Source organism: Varanus komodoensis, unplaced genomic scaffold (genome assembly GCF_004798865.1).
Source record: "Varanus komodoensis strain SLA01 unplaced genomic scaffold, ASM479886v1 scaffold32, whole genome shotgun sequence".
Taxonomy (NCBI): Eukaryota; Metazoa; Chordata; class Lepidosauria; order Squamata; family Varanidae; genus Varanus; species Varanus komodoensis.
Window position 1 is genome coordinate 4,205,204 of NW_025335798.1, and position 14,023 is coordinate 4,219,226.

Sequence of the window (14,023 nt, forward strand, 5' to 3'; positions counted from 1 at the left end):
GAAGTCACTTGTTTGGCAGGTTGGGAATTACAAGCAGAAAAATGGCTAGTGAGGAAAAGGTTAAGCGTCTGCACGTAACATGTTTGTCCTTGAGCCAGAGAAATGCAGCCTCTGCATTCTTCACTCTCCGCCTCCAGCACCCAGCTTTACTCTGCATACATTCCTAATCATTGTGACCAATCCCACTTCTCCCCAGTTGTCAGGGAATAGCGATATCAAACAGTTCGATTGCCCTTGATTACAGGGATGTTGAACTGCTGCGTGCTGGAGGGGCAATTCTGTTCAGTCTGATGCCACCCGCATTCCAGCAGTGGGTGGTATCAAGGGCGAAAGTGGAGTTGGGGCCAACATAGAAACATTTACCAGCTGAACTTAGCTTAGAGCTGTTACCGCCAGCAACCAAAACTTAGGAAAGGCATTTCAACATTTGAGCATTGTGGGAAAAAAACTGCACAAAAGCTGGGAAACCCCTAAATGATGGATGCTGGTGGGGGGAAGATGTGACCCTCTGAATTTGGCTCCTGGGCCTGAGGGTCTTTTATGGCTCAACTGGGAGGGCACTGAGGTTTCCCCCCTTTCTGTCTATGATCTGACACCAACAGCTATGGCTTCAAAACTTCAGGAAGGGCCTGGTGTGCTATGGTGTGAATAGGCATGTCAGTTTCATCAGGACAGATAGCTTCCCAGTGCTGGTCCTGGCCGTTTGATGGAGCAGTTGGGGATTTCTATGACCTTGTCTACACATGATGCAGGGTGAGGTGGTAGAATCCCCACATGGTGAGAGTGGACTGTACCGCTTCCCAGTAAAAGCAAAGGCTGGGCTCCATTTTTTCAATCTTTCTGCATGTTAAAAAGAAAGTTTCCAACTCACTCCACCTCCTTTTGCGTTAGTTTTGTTCTTGTGAGAACATAAAAAGTGATTTTCTTTCTGCAGTCTAAGACAGCACAGCCCTTTCTACAGCTTCATCCTCACCTTCATCAGCTGCTTGTGTAGAGTTGACTAATAGGAGTTCTGTGGAACTGCTGCTTTTTCACCCTGAATTGGGCAGGAATGGGCAATTTCAGTCCAAGGACCAAATCTGGCCCTCCAGGAATGCCAGGTCAGTCCTCTGGGATTTTCCAAATGGCCATGTCCTCTTCTTCTGTTCCCACCCCTTTCCTTCAATGGTTTCCCAGGATTTGTGCAATCTCCCCCCTCCCCACCTTCTAAAAGGTTGAAATGCCTCTCCCAGGACTTAGCGACTGGTAGAAATGCTAGCATGTGAGCCCCACTGTTTTTTACTGTGGCCCTTCCCATCACTGAAGGGGTGCTAAAAGCTGCCCCAAACCTCAGTTGGGGCCTCTGGCTGAAAGAGCCCTGCCACTCCTAGAGTGCAGGATGCAAAGGCAGTGGCTCAGAGACTGACATGGGTCCTCCTGGCCCCCCTTCCTGCACCCCACTCCCCACCACAGGAGAAAGGCAGACACACCAAACTTTCCAACTGTGTGTCTGGACAGTCTGATAAGACTCAGACAGGCAGCCCGTTTGCAGCGGACACGCAGAATGTTTTATTTCACTCCCCTTCTGCTCCATTCTCGTTTCTCTCCCTCTGCCACCCCTGGCTCCCTCCTTGATTCTTCATGCAGGCTGGTTTATAGATGCCATGCCCTTTAAAGCTGAAGGAGGAAAAAAGAGCCCCACACAGCTAGTGGTGTTGTTTTTGGGCGTGTGCGATGTTGTACTTGGACAGCGATGCACGGGGTGGGGGGGGGGAGAGGCTGTGCTAATAAGGTCGAGATTGGGAAGGAAAATCCCTTTCGAGTCAGTTCTGAAAGCTTTTTCCTCTCTGCTTAATCACTGCACACTGTTCTCCCAAGCTCACCACCCACCAAAGCCACAGGCAAGCAGGTCTGCCTCCCCTGCACCGATGTCTGAATGCTGGACCTTGGCTTCCCTTCATCTTCAGCGGAATTCTGTTTAAAGTCTTTGCTTCTGCCAACTTTGACTAACACTATCTGCACCGGGTAACTTTTATGCAAACAGTTGCTGGCTCTTGCTGACCATGAAGGAGGGAGAAGCTAACTAAGGTGAGGCCAAGAGTCTCCTGGCCCTTGGATGTAGTAACCACCTAGGAGGTGTGAATAGTGTTTTCTTAAGCCAACGACAAAGCCCAGCAGAATGGATTTTGGAAGCGTAATGAACCAGGTACTGTTCGTCTGTCATTTTTCTTCCCCTGATTAAAGAGGGAAGGTGGTTGGGGGAAGCGGCAGCAGAGCATCTGGGGAGATGCTTACCAAAGAGAAAAAATGTTTCCTTGTGTTTTTAAATTAGGTAAAACCTTCACTTCTAAAGAAAAAAAAAGTTCTAGGATTGGTGGAATAGCATAAGCATTGCAAAATGATTTGCAAAATGATGACTGTCACTAAAAATAACCGGGCATTTTAGGGAAGCAGGAAACCCCTGAAAATGTTTTGGTCTGTGAGATTGGCTTAGATTGGGGTGGCACTGGGAGTCTGATAGTGCTAAGCAGAGTCTGTCCCCGAGCTTGTTAAGCCTAGGCATTTGGTGAGATGAAAAGAGAGGATGTTTCATGGAAGAAGTAGTTTTGTAGGAAAGGTTATCTTCTGTACCTCATGTTCATTCCCGCAATCTATTTCCAGTTCTGTGTATTTGTGCACCCTTTTGCTGGGAGAACAGCATACCTTTTTCTCTTGGTATGCAAAGAAGGTTGTCTGCATTCATAACCCCTAGCGGTAATGTTAACTGGCAGAAGAGAGTATAGAAGACAGGTGTGTCAGAACAGGTTTAGATTCAGCAGCAGCTGTGGCTGGAGGGCGAAGAGCGACAGGGAGCAGAAAGCATCTGCACTGGAACTTTGCTCCTCCACCTGTTGATTCATTAGCTTGTTAAGATGTATGGAGACAAATAATTGGGAAGAACAGGAGAGGTGTGGGAGCAAGTAATAGAAGAAGAAGAAAGTGCTAAAAACAGGTTTTAAAGCGTCAAAGCTCCTCTGTTTCGGGGTGGGGGGGTTGTCAAATTCTTTCCACAGTATTTAAAATGAAAATAGATGCAAATTATTTTTATATGATACTTATATCCCAACTTTCTTCCTCTTGCAAGGAAGCAAAGGCAGCTTATAAGGATCTTTTCTTTTTTATCCTCAAAACAACAACCCTATGAAGTAGGTTAGGTGGAGAGTCTGTGACTGGCCCAAAGTAATCCCATGAGCTTACATGACTGAGTGGGGACTAGAACCTTGATCTCCTGTATTGCAGTCCAGCACTAGGACTGTACCACACAAGTGAGCAAAACATGTAAAGCAATATTTGAATGTAATTGACTTCCCAAATGCACAACATGGGAACATGGATACTCATCATTTGCCAAACGTGCCATCTTTGTAATCGGAGCTGGAAGACATTCCGGTCACTGCATTTCACTATTTATGAGTAGGAGGTTTTCAAGTAACATATTTGTATGTTCATCAAATGTTAGTTGTGGGATCTGTGTGCCAGGTGGACCACAGAGAGTGTTACTCTCTTTTATTTTTAGTAGAGATGATTGTAGCAGATTAGATGTTTCTGTCATAGCTGAAAGTTAGAGTTGTCAGCTGGTCTGTCTTGGAATCTAAGGTTTCTGCAACTAGTATAGATTCAGAGTTATTTATATTCATTCAAGTTCTACCTTAAAGTGAACTTCCTTGCTTTAAGCTCTTGATTAATCAGGTGGTTAATGCACAGTTTTGTCCTGTTTCAAAAGCTCTCCCTTGTGCACCCGCTATCCAGAAACCTGTACTTTGCATAACTTTGCTGTCTTAGTAGCAATATAGGCATATGCTGTTTTGTTTGGAAAAACCAGGATTACTTTGCCACCCTTCAGAATGAGGTGTCTGGCTGAAATTCTCATTTACTTCCTCTGATGCCAGAGCTATTACTTAACAGAAGGGGTCAGTCTTGCAGGTTAATGAATACTGAGGCAATTGGATGTCATGAAACTCAAGAGCATGGGATACTGAAATCTAAGGCTTCTTTTAACTCATCAGCTTGGCACAAATCCATCTTGTACTTCAGCTGCTCTGATTCTCGTAGGCAAGAGATTTAGAGAGGAATGACGCTCCTTAGGACCAGAGAGAATGGCTAGGCTACAGAGTTTGGCTTGGCTATGCACTCTGGGCAAGACTTTCAGCACAGATGGATTTAGGCTTGGTCCGTGATCTGTTCTTTGAAAAAGGAAACAGCCTTCACAAGCCTGGAAATAGATGCGTCATTCTACCAAAAAAGCAGCACAAAGGCCGCTGTCGGAAGCTGTTAATGGCTGGCCGGAGGCTGGAGAAATCAACAAGCTTCAGGCAGAATGTGTGCCGTTCATGCTAGGGAGAAAAAGAGTGAAGAGCAGCAGATGAATGCTGTGGCAAGAACTGGGGGAGTCTCAGAGAATATACTTGGCATCAGAGAAGAGTCCCTCACCTTCAGTCCGGAGAGGAGTAATGAAAGTTTTGTTTTGCATACAAAAAGATCCCGTTGTGTGTTTCTAATAGTCTGATATGTATGGAAATAATTGAAAATAATAATAATTTGGTGGATATATGCTGAACCACATTCCTAGATGCTGGAGCCTTTGTGATTAATCAGAATATTAATCAAATAGTCAGATGATATGTATGTTCCCAGGTCATATCAAAGGATCATTCCACGTGTTAGTTTTTTCCCAGTTTTGCAACAATTTACTTGAAAGCTGCCTGCAGAGTAGGGTAGAGGCACCAGGTTGAAAGCAGACTGGGGAGAGGCAAGCACATGGCCAGTCCTGCTCTTGCCCGTTTTAACTTCAAAATGCAAAAATATTAAAAACCCTGTGCATGCAGGCAAGGACTTCTAGATCCTCTGCACTGAATCTGCACTGAATCTAGATCCTTCTAGATCTTCTGCACTGAAGACAGGCTTCATCTGATGGGCCAAGTGAATCCTGCTCACAGTGATTGGCAGTACGTGGTAAACTTCAGTACACATTAGCAATCAGTGCACTTAGTTGGGGGGGAAAAGGCTTGTGCGGCCTGTCCTAGCCAGTCGCTTTTCTCCAATAACTTTTGTGCTCTTGGAGTCAGTTGTAAGAGGAAGGTGCTTATGAACTTCCAAATCAGCCTTTCCCAACCTACTGCCTCCAGATGTGATGGACTGCAAGTCCCATTATACCCAGCTAGCATCTTTAGGGTACCTGCTTGCAGAAGGCTGCTGTAGAAACAGCAACATGACCTATACTAAGTATGGGCCTTTCTCAGTTTCCTAGGGTGGGGTTGAGAATGGGGCAGAAAGCAACACAACAGTCCAAACGTCTGACCAGGAGCTACAGTTCTTTTAAACAAATCTGCTTGGGCAATTTAGAGCAGGGTGGTTAGCACATTGTTTTGTGGAAGGGTGTAGCATTAGTGAGACTTCCTGGGGCTGGCGGAGCTCTTTGAGAAGTTCCAAGTTTCTGTTCCTCTGCTTGGAAAGTGTTGTTATTCTCTGCTTGCTTGGGCTGCACCCATATACTTGCTCCCCCGCACAAGCCCCTCTTGGGCCTGCTGCCTGCCCTTTGCCTCTTCAGTGTCTCTCCTGTGTGTTGATGAAGAATGTTGTTTACCTATCAGCACTGGGAGTTTTGCATGAGCAGAAGGGAGGACCCTAAGTATTGGAGGGCTGATAACACCCTTGAGGTAGGAGTGGCAAATATCTAGGATGGGCCCAGCTATCAGATTCAAGAGCTGTCAGACAAGACAGAATCTCATTAATCTAAGTAGAGCGTGTAAGGCTGAAGTACGCTGTATGCTGACAAAAGCTCAGAAGAGGAGATTCCACACTCTGCTATGTTAACTTCAACTGCCATCTAAGTCCTAACCATATAATTTATCTGGGGAAGTGTATACTTTCCGCTGTCTATAATGCAGAACTTGCAAAGTGGCAAAGTTTGATTTCCTTAGGATCTCAGCTTTTGCTCTTTCTCTTCAAAGCTCCCAGTTCTCATTGCAGCAGATAAGAGCTTCTAGTCCTCAATGCCATTTTTGTTACCACATTTATGAATCTTTTCCTGCAATAGAATGTAATCTCAAAGTGACTTACGCACACGATACAGAAATGCATGATTAATACAACAGAAGAAACAGATAATCCAATAATCTGTTAATCAGCACAACAATTCAAATAAAAATCAATACCATAAGAACCTAGTCTAAAAACAATAAATTATGAAAAGGATGCATATGCAAAATACAAAACCTTTCCCTGCTCATAGTCTAGAATGAACAACACAAAATGACTAGTTTACAACAATTGGGCCAGAAGTAATGTCTGGATGCCTGGAAAAATAAGTGCATTGTTACTTGTCACTGAAAAGCTGAAAGTGTCCATGCCAGGTGAGTTTTCTTGGGGAGAGCTGTCCATAAACCTGGCACCATCACAGAAAAGGCCAGTTCCCAAACTGACCCCCCAGCTTTTACTGGAGGGAGCATACAGATAAAGGCCTTTGAAGTTGATTCCAGGATCAGGCGAATTCATACAGGGAGAGGCAGTCTTTGAGTTCTTGGGGTTATGCTTTATGTAGGGCTTTAGAGGTTAAAGCAGCACTTTGAATTTGGCCTAGAAACAAGTTGGCAACTAGTATGGTTGGGCTTAAACTTATGCAACTCGTAACACTGTCAAAGAAAAAGCAAGCAAGCAAGAAAGTGAATTCTTGTGACCATCTGAGTTTAATGAAGGCTTGGAAATTAAAGGGCTAAGCTTTGCAACTTCTTTAAGCCACTCCATCTCCAAATCTCTGCCCTGGTGCTGCTCTCACCTGCATGGAGCTCATATCCTTTCCTCTTTCTTTGCCATCTGTCCCCATAATTCGTGGCAAAAAGTTTTTGAATTCTGCATAAACCCAAGGTGTGCATTCAGATCAAACAGTAGGTGAAGAGGTTGACATATACATGTTTGCCAACTTTTCTGAGCATTGCACAAAGCCTGACTACAACTTCATACAATGAGAACCTGTTCCCTTTTAGGCTCCTTTAGAGAACAATTGATCTCTGTTCTCATTCATGTAGTGGAAAACAATTACTGTATAGTTCTTCCATCTTCTCTCCTTAAGCCTAACCCTAATCAATTACATCCTAGTTTCTTTTGAGTTGGAAAAAAATATCTAAGGCCACTTTTATTTACTCTCCAGTCCCTTGGTTCCTTTTTCTATCAACTGTAAAGCATGCAGTTGGCTGTGGCCTTCTCGAAAGGAGGTACAGAGGGAGCAGGGTTGGCATTTAAAGGTGTGCAAGATAGGCAGGCGGTGTTTGCTTCTGGAGTTAGACCTCCTTTCCCCAAGCCTCTTGCACTGTCTCAGTCCAGATCAGATAACAGCACATTGCTTTTAGTTTGAGGTTGAAATGAGTTTTGTAGATGTCTCTGCATTCTGTTAAATCAAATTAGGTAAATAAAAATGGGAACACATCTATATTAACAAGGAGGTGGCCATATTTCAGTTGTTGTGCTTAAGTTACTAAACTTAATCCATTCCCTTTTGACCCATTTGCCCTGTGTATTCCTGGGCTTTGCCTGTTTTACATTATAATCTGCATGTGTATAGGTAGGCTCTGTTTTTCTCCCAAAGGGCCTCCCATTAAAAAGACAGAGTGGTGCTGTCATCAGGGTTTCAGACTGAAATGACCGGTGAGGCAAGGGAAGGAGAGTGGAGGGAAAAGGAACAGGTGAGAGATCAGTTTCTTAAAGCCAGAACAAGGTGATGAGCTTTAAGTGAGCATTGAAGCACACTTTGTGCAGGCTTGCATGAATGAGACTATTGTTGCTAAGCCAGTGGATGGGGCCAGGGCATCTGTTCTCCTGATTTTGGCCATCCCAGAGCAATGGCTTGCTGGAACTGAGGGTTTCTTCAGGCAGGGAAGGGGAAGATTCTCCTCCACTGGGCAATGGGTGGATCAGGTTGACTTCCCCCTGGCTTGGTATCATTCCAGGGCAGCAGAGGGTACAGCCTCCAAAGGGCCCTTGGTCCCCTGGCAGAAGCCAAAATGTGTATCTCCTCTGCTCTCCGGTCACAGGAGAAAACAACCCCATTTCCATGGCCAAAGGCAGTCTGTGTACTGTGGCCTCAGGCTGCTTACCCTGCAAGGACACTCACATGGGGACATGCGTTGTGCAGCCTTAAGAGTAGAAGAACCACCATATTGGATCAGACTAAAGGTCTGTCTAGCCCAGTATTCTGTACACACCACAGCGAGGCATCTGCACATTGGAAACCTACAAGCAACCGCCTCCTCCTTTGCATATTCTCCAGCAAGCAATGTACATAGTGCCTTTGCAACTGGGGGTAGTGTATATCCTCAGGGCTAGTAGCTGCTGATAGCCTTATTGTCCATATGCATCATAGGCTGTGGAAAAATGTCTTGCTGGGCTCATTGTGTAGGACCGTGCTGTTTATTTTATTGCATACCCAGGGTGGGAAGCAGATGGGGAACAGGCACGCTGGTTGGCATTACTGAGACAGTTTGGCATGGCTGTGCTGACTCACTAGACAATATTTGGGTGGATTGGCCATGATTCCCTGGCGGGGTTTCCATTAGGCTGTATCGATCCAAGAACTCCTCCCAACCTGAATGGGAGGGGATGAGACATGGGAATAAACTGTTGCTGAGCTGCTGGGTCTGGCATCAGAAAACTGGCCACAGTCTTGGATGGGATCCATGGCAAACCTTTTATTTATTGCAAAAGCAGTGCATGTCAGCACTGTTTTACTTTGCATTGTAGAGTGGATGTATTTGCTTGTTGCATATGTTCTGTGCCTTCTTGCACAAGGAGTCTTAGTAACAGAAGGTTTCTTACCCATACCCTTCTGCAGGGAAGAAGCACTAGTTTAGTGGCAAAGCACCTGCTTTGCATGCAGAAGCTCCCTGCTCCAATCCCCAGCATCCCCAGGTGGGCTTGGAAAAGACTCATGTCTGAAACTTGGGAGAGCTATTGCCAACCAACCAAGTTGACAATGTAGAGTTACATGGCCCATGGTCTGACTCTATATAAGGCAGCTTCCATCCTGCAGGAGGGAGCAGAGGGGAGAAAGCCAAGGCATAGGGATCAAGTTGAGCAAATGTTATACTGTGTGAAGGTGTGCTGTGAACTGCTGTGTGGCTAATGCACATGTTTGATTAATCCCTGGGATAATAGTCAAGAATTTGCAGGGTCCCAGGTCCAGAAGAGGAGTCAAGCTAGGATCTGAAAGAGGGCGGCTTATTTATTGTTGTGTGAACTTCCTTTGGCAATGAACTACTTGACCAACTGCCTTGAGTAGCATGGTAGCGTGGCAGATGGGTATATGTAGCACATGGGTTGAGGCAAAGAATAAAGGAATGCCAGAGCTCCCTTATAATGGCAGCCCAGCATGAATGCTATAGCTCAGTCTTCTCCCAGAGACTGCTCTCCAGAAGTGCAATTCTCTCTCTCTCTCTCTCTCTCTCTCTCTCTCTCTCTCTCTCTCTCTCTCTCTCTCTCACCCCCCCCCACACCCCCCCGCGCGCGGGCGGGGGGGGGGGGGGGAGACAGAAAGAGAGAGAGACTGAATGACAGGTAAAACCAGTCTTTGTTGCAGGCCTCAGTAGAATTCCCTGAGGCTGTGTGCTGGCCTGGAATAAGCAAAGGAAACTGCCTTTCACACCCTCTTCTGAAGAAGGACCTCTCCTAGGTTGAGGGCTGGGGGTCATTGCCTCTTCTTGGGAAATAGGATGCAGGCCAGGAAGTGAAGCCACAAGGCATGGCAGGTGTTTGTAACCGAGACCCCCCTCCGCCTTCAGATGTCAGCTGGTGGCTGCTGCCTGAGATAAATCAGAGCTGGTAAATCATTCATTTGTGTCGACAGACGCTGCAAACTCTCAGTGAACTTCACTGGGAGAGTTGGTGCAAAGGGAACTTGGTGAGCATAATAAGTAAGCTGCAAGTCTGCAGGCAGCTCTGTTTTCTCCTTTGCTGGTCCTTCCAAAAGGTGGACTGTCCTGGCATCAGTTGCACCTTTTAAAAGCAACTCGTCATGCAGAGTATGTCTCACACTCCCCAGTATGTTAACAGCTCTCTCCTGTTTTCCCACAATAAGTGACAGTTGCTCATGCAGGTATGGTGAAGTGGTAACTTTAAAAATTGTTGTTGGTGTCCAGCTTCCATCACCTCTAAGTAGCAAGACCAGTGGTGATGAATGATGGAAGCTGTAGTCCTCCAGAAGTTGTTGGTCTACAAGTTGCCCACCCACCTGCTAAGTTAAACTAATCCCTTCAGTGTACCAGTTAATGCAGGTTCATGCAGGTTAAAAGAAGAAGAAATGCTTTCTTGGTTTGGTGAGAGGTTCATTTTAACTGCTTTGCTCTTCATTCATGACATTCTACAAAAAGATGTAACTGGGAGCAAATTTTCCTTCTTTCCCTGGAAAGATACAGGCTTGTGAGATGCAGATCTGTACATACAATGCTTGTGATCTGTACAAGTAGATTAGCCTTTGGAAATATACAAACTGCAGAACTGTAGAAATCTGTAGGGAAGTGTGCATTCCTTAGTTTTCCAGTAGCTGTACAAAAAGGCCACAAAATATTACTAGCCTGTCAAAATAATCATTAGGTCATTTGCCAGCCCATAGCCATGTTAGCCATTTATGGCCTAAAAGGGGCTGGAGCTGAGGCAAAAAAATTCCCATGTAGTCATCAGGGGGCAATTCCAGTCACAGGTGAGTGATTATCTGCAGGCATAGTTTTCAGCCTGCTTCACTTCCTTTTGAGTCATTAGGAGATCATGAGGTCCCTGCACAGTATTTGCATGTGAGAATGAGCAGACCTTGGGCATGGACACTCACCTCTGCCTCTCTCATTCACCAAACTCAGGTGAGGCCATGACTGTTCTAAGTCAGTGCTTGAGCTCAGTAATGCACTAGATAAGGACTAATAAGCTGAAGCTCAGTGCTGAAGATGGAAGTGCTGTTGGTGGTAGACCATCTGTCCAACTGGGAAATGCTTGACCTGTCCTGGATGGGGATCACACTCCCTTAAAGGACAGGGCTCATAGTTTGGGGGTGCTTCTGGATCCAGAATTATCCTTTGAGCCACAGGTGTACTTGGTGGCCAGGAGCCTTTTTATTCCCCAGATGCTTTAATTGATAGATTGATTTTACTCTTCCTTTTATGTGAACTGTATTTATGCCATGTATTGATTTTCTTAATTACCAGGAGTTGACAAGTTGTAGCATTTGGTTTTAATTGTATTCTTTTTGGCAGCAGGTGAAAACTTCTCTCTTTAAAAGTTATTTTAAATACTTGATTCCTCCCATGGATTCCACTATGGCCTGCTGGTAAAGTAATTTATTGGAATTTTTACATTTGCATTAATTTACAGATTAATTGGTTTTTATTGTTTTAGAGTTCTCTTGTCAAGTTTTTATACTGTGAGTTCTAGGATGTGCTTTTTAGGATGAGCCATCAAGGGATGCCGTTGGTGGTGTAGGCAGTATCTAAATATTTTAAATAATAAATAATTTATTGGTTTAATTGTTTTGTCCTGTTTTTATTGTTGTATGTTTTTTATCTGTAAACTGCCCAGAAAGTCCTATGGGCTATGGGGCAGTATGCAAATATAATATATATACACACACACATGGTGGCCTGTAGCTCTTCATTTGGCCCTGGGAACCTGCCTATGGGTGGATCTGGGATACCAGCCTGCAGGGAGAATAGGGTGGATCTGGAACCCTCCTGTAGAGAGTGGTCCAAACATTAGAGCTGGTTGGGGTAGAGAAGAGACCACAGGCAGTGCTAGGTCTGGGTATTTGCATTCCCTTGAGCATGATCTCCTGAATGGGTCTCCCTCCCTCAGTGACCCTACCATCTTGCCTCCATGGTCACCAGCTGCTCTTGCTCCTCAACTTCTCATCATTCCTCCCACTTGCCTGCTTGGTAGGCGGAGAGCCAGGGCCACCTGCTGCTGTTCTTCCTCCTCACCGCTGCCATTGTCTCAGCTGGAGTGTGACACCCTGGCTATGTTCTTCAGAGGTCCTGCAGCCCTTGGCAGGTGCCTGGCTGAGCCCATGGTTGGCTGGCAATGGGGCCAGCAGTTGAAAGAGACCAGACTTCTGTGGACCGGTTTCCCTTTTTTAAATTTTAAAATGTGAACTTCACCAACACAAACAGGACTAGGATCAGGTTTGTCAGGACAGCGGTAAGTTTGCTGACCGAACAAAAAGATGCATGCACAAAATAGCGTGGCTCGTTCTTGCATCTTTAATGGCGCGTGGCTTTGCAGCAATTGGCTGGTGAAACTTTTCACAGCATCATGCAATAAATATTATTGCCTGCCTACTGATGTCTGCCTGTAAAGTGCTGTTAAAGGTGCAGCTACACTGACGTATTAAAAAGTTGGTGACCTTGGTTGGGGGTGTCATTATCTCAGCCTGGGAAATCAGTTGAAGGGCAGGAAATGAGTCTATAGGGAAAGCAGTTTTCTTCCACCCCCCCCCTTGTAAATATTTACATAAACTGTCCTGAGTTTTATGAGTGGGTCAGCATTTAAGCCTAAACATATGTATAAATGCAAGTCAGTTTGGTTTATTGGCTAACAAGAAGGTTGTGCATAAGTATGGAAATATGTGCACACACTCACAAGGCACACACAATAGTTCCCATTCCAGATATGAAACCACATGGCTTCAATAGAGTTTCTTGCATCCTTTTAATTTGATACTTTTTTTTCTTTTAAGGGAGAGAGTTGCCCAGAGTGGATTGTTGATGGAATATATTCATTCCTAATTTGCCTCATGGCTTCTGTTTGCTTTCCTTAGCAGCTAAGGATGGCCACTCTTGAAGACAGAATACCGGGTTGTATGGCTCAGTGCCTGGCACTATTCTTTACAAAGCTGTGATGTCCTCTAGGAAGCCCAGAAATGTTACTCCACATGTGTAAGCACAGAGTTATTGAGAATGGGTTTCTGTAGAGTGGATTTTGGTAAACAGTCAAGGCAAAATGGCAGGTTTGGAATCAGAGAGCTTCAGCAGACTCAGAAGCTGATGGATTCAAGCCAATTTTGAAGCGTCATCCCCTGAATCCCAAAGAGAAGCTTTGAAAATGTTGCCTTTTTTGGCTTGGGATCCAAGGGCAGCAAACTGAAAGTCCCAGCTGCAAAGGAAAACCCTCTATTAGGCAAACAACAATTCTTGAAGCTGCCACTTGCCGGCATCTCGCCTGGAAGGGCAATGCAGTGTGAGTTGTTGGAAAGTGCGCAAGAGCTTTGTTAGGTTGCCCCCATGCTCTGACTGCCAAACAGCACAGTCCTGTCAGGTGCTGGGCAAGATGGATAGCAATACGATTGTTTTTAAATGTTGGGAAATGAAGAGTGGGTTTGATAATAATGAGACCTTTGGACCAGAGGCCCGTTCTCATTGTTTTCACTTCCCTTTTCCTAAAGGGGCAAATAACTTTCAGTGAGGGGGATTCTCCTTGGGAAAGCAGTGAGAGGAGTTCAACTACCCTTTCCTCTGCACCATGGTCCTGGCCCAAATCCCCGCCCTAGATGTTGTCTATAAATATGTACATACTTCTTTTCTTCATATTTTTATATATTTCTTATGCAACTTTTCTGGCCCCAAGGGCTGTACGGGATAGCATCAGGGACCACACCTGTGCACATACACCAGTAAGCACACACTTGGACGTGTGTCCACACATGCCTGTGTATTCCCTCGCTAGTATAAGTAAGGAAAACTCATTCCTTAAATCTGTTCTATTTGAGTTCCAGGGAATGTCAGGCACCTTTCGCTCTTTTGTATGCTAGCTGATAGAAGCTGTGCAAATGCATTCCTATGGATCTGTGCAAATCAGCAGTTGTGCAAATTCACATTTCTGAAAATGTCCAAATCTCCTTCCTCCCCATGCCCATTTTAATAGTATAGTCCATGGAGAAAATGTGCAATTTTATATTTTTAATTTGTTATATTTCTATTTCCTATGAAAGTTTAAAAAGCCTGTGTATCTGTACAATCCTTGCAACTTGAGAAAAGCT

The 14,023-nt window shown here is 45.0% G+C and overlaps 1 protein-coding gene across 12 annotated transcripts in view; it reads left to right on the plus strand.

Moving 5' to 3' along the window:
• TNS1 (tensin 1) overlaps positions 1–14,023 on the plus strand; it is a 368,326-nt gene that overhangs the window by 174,286 nt on the left and 180,017 nt on the right. Inside the window, exon 1 of one of the 12 annotated variants that reach the window (XM_044438213.1) lies at positions 1,808–2,185. The exons of 10 other annotated variants lie outside the window; for them this stretch is intronic. In XM_044438213.1, coding sequence (XP_044294148.1) covers positions 2,159–2,185 — 27 coding nt within the window. In that variant the 5' untranslated portion in view covers positions 1,808–2,158. Of the gene's footprint in view, positions 1–1,807; positions 2,186–14,023 lie in introns of those variants that run through there. One more of the 12 variants, XM_044438214.1, reaches the window with a different exon arrangement.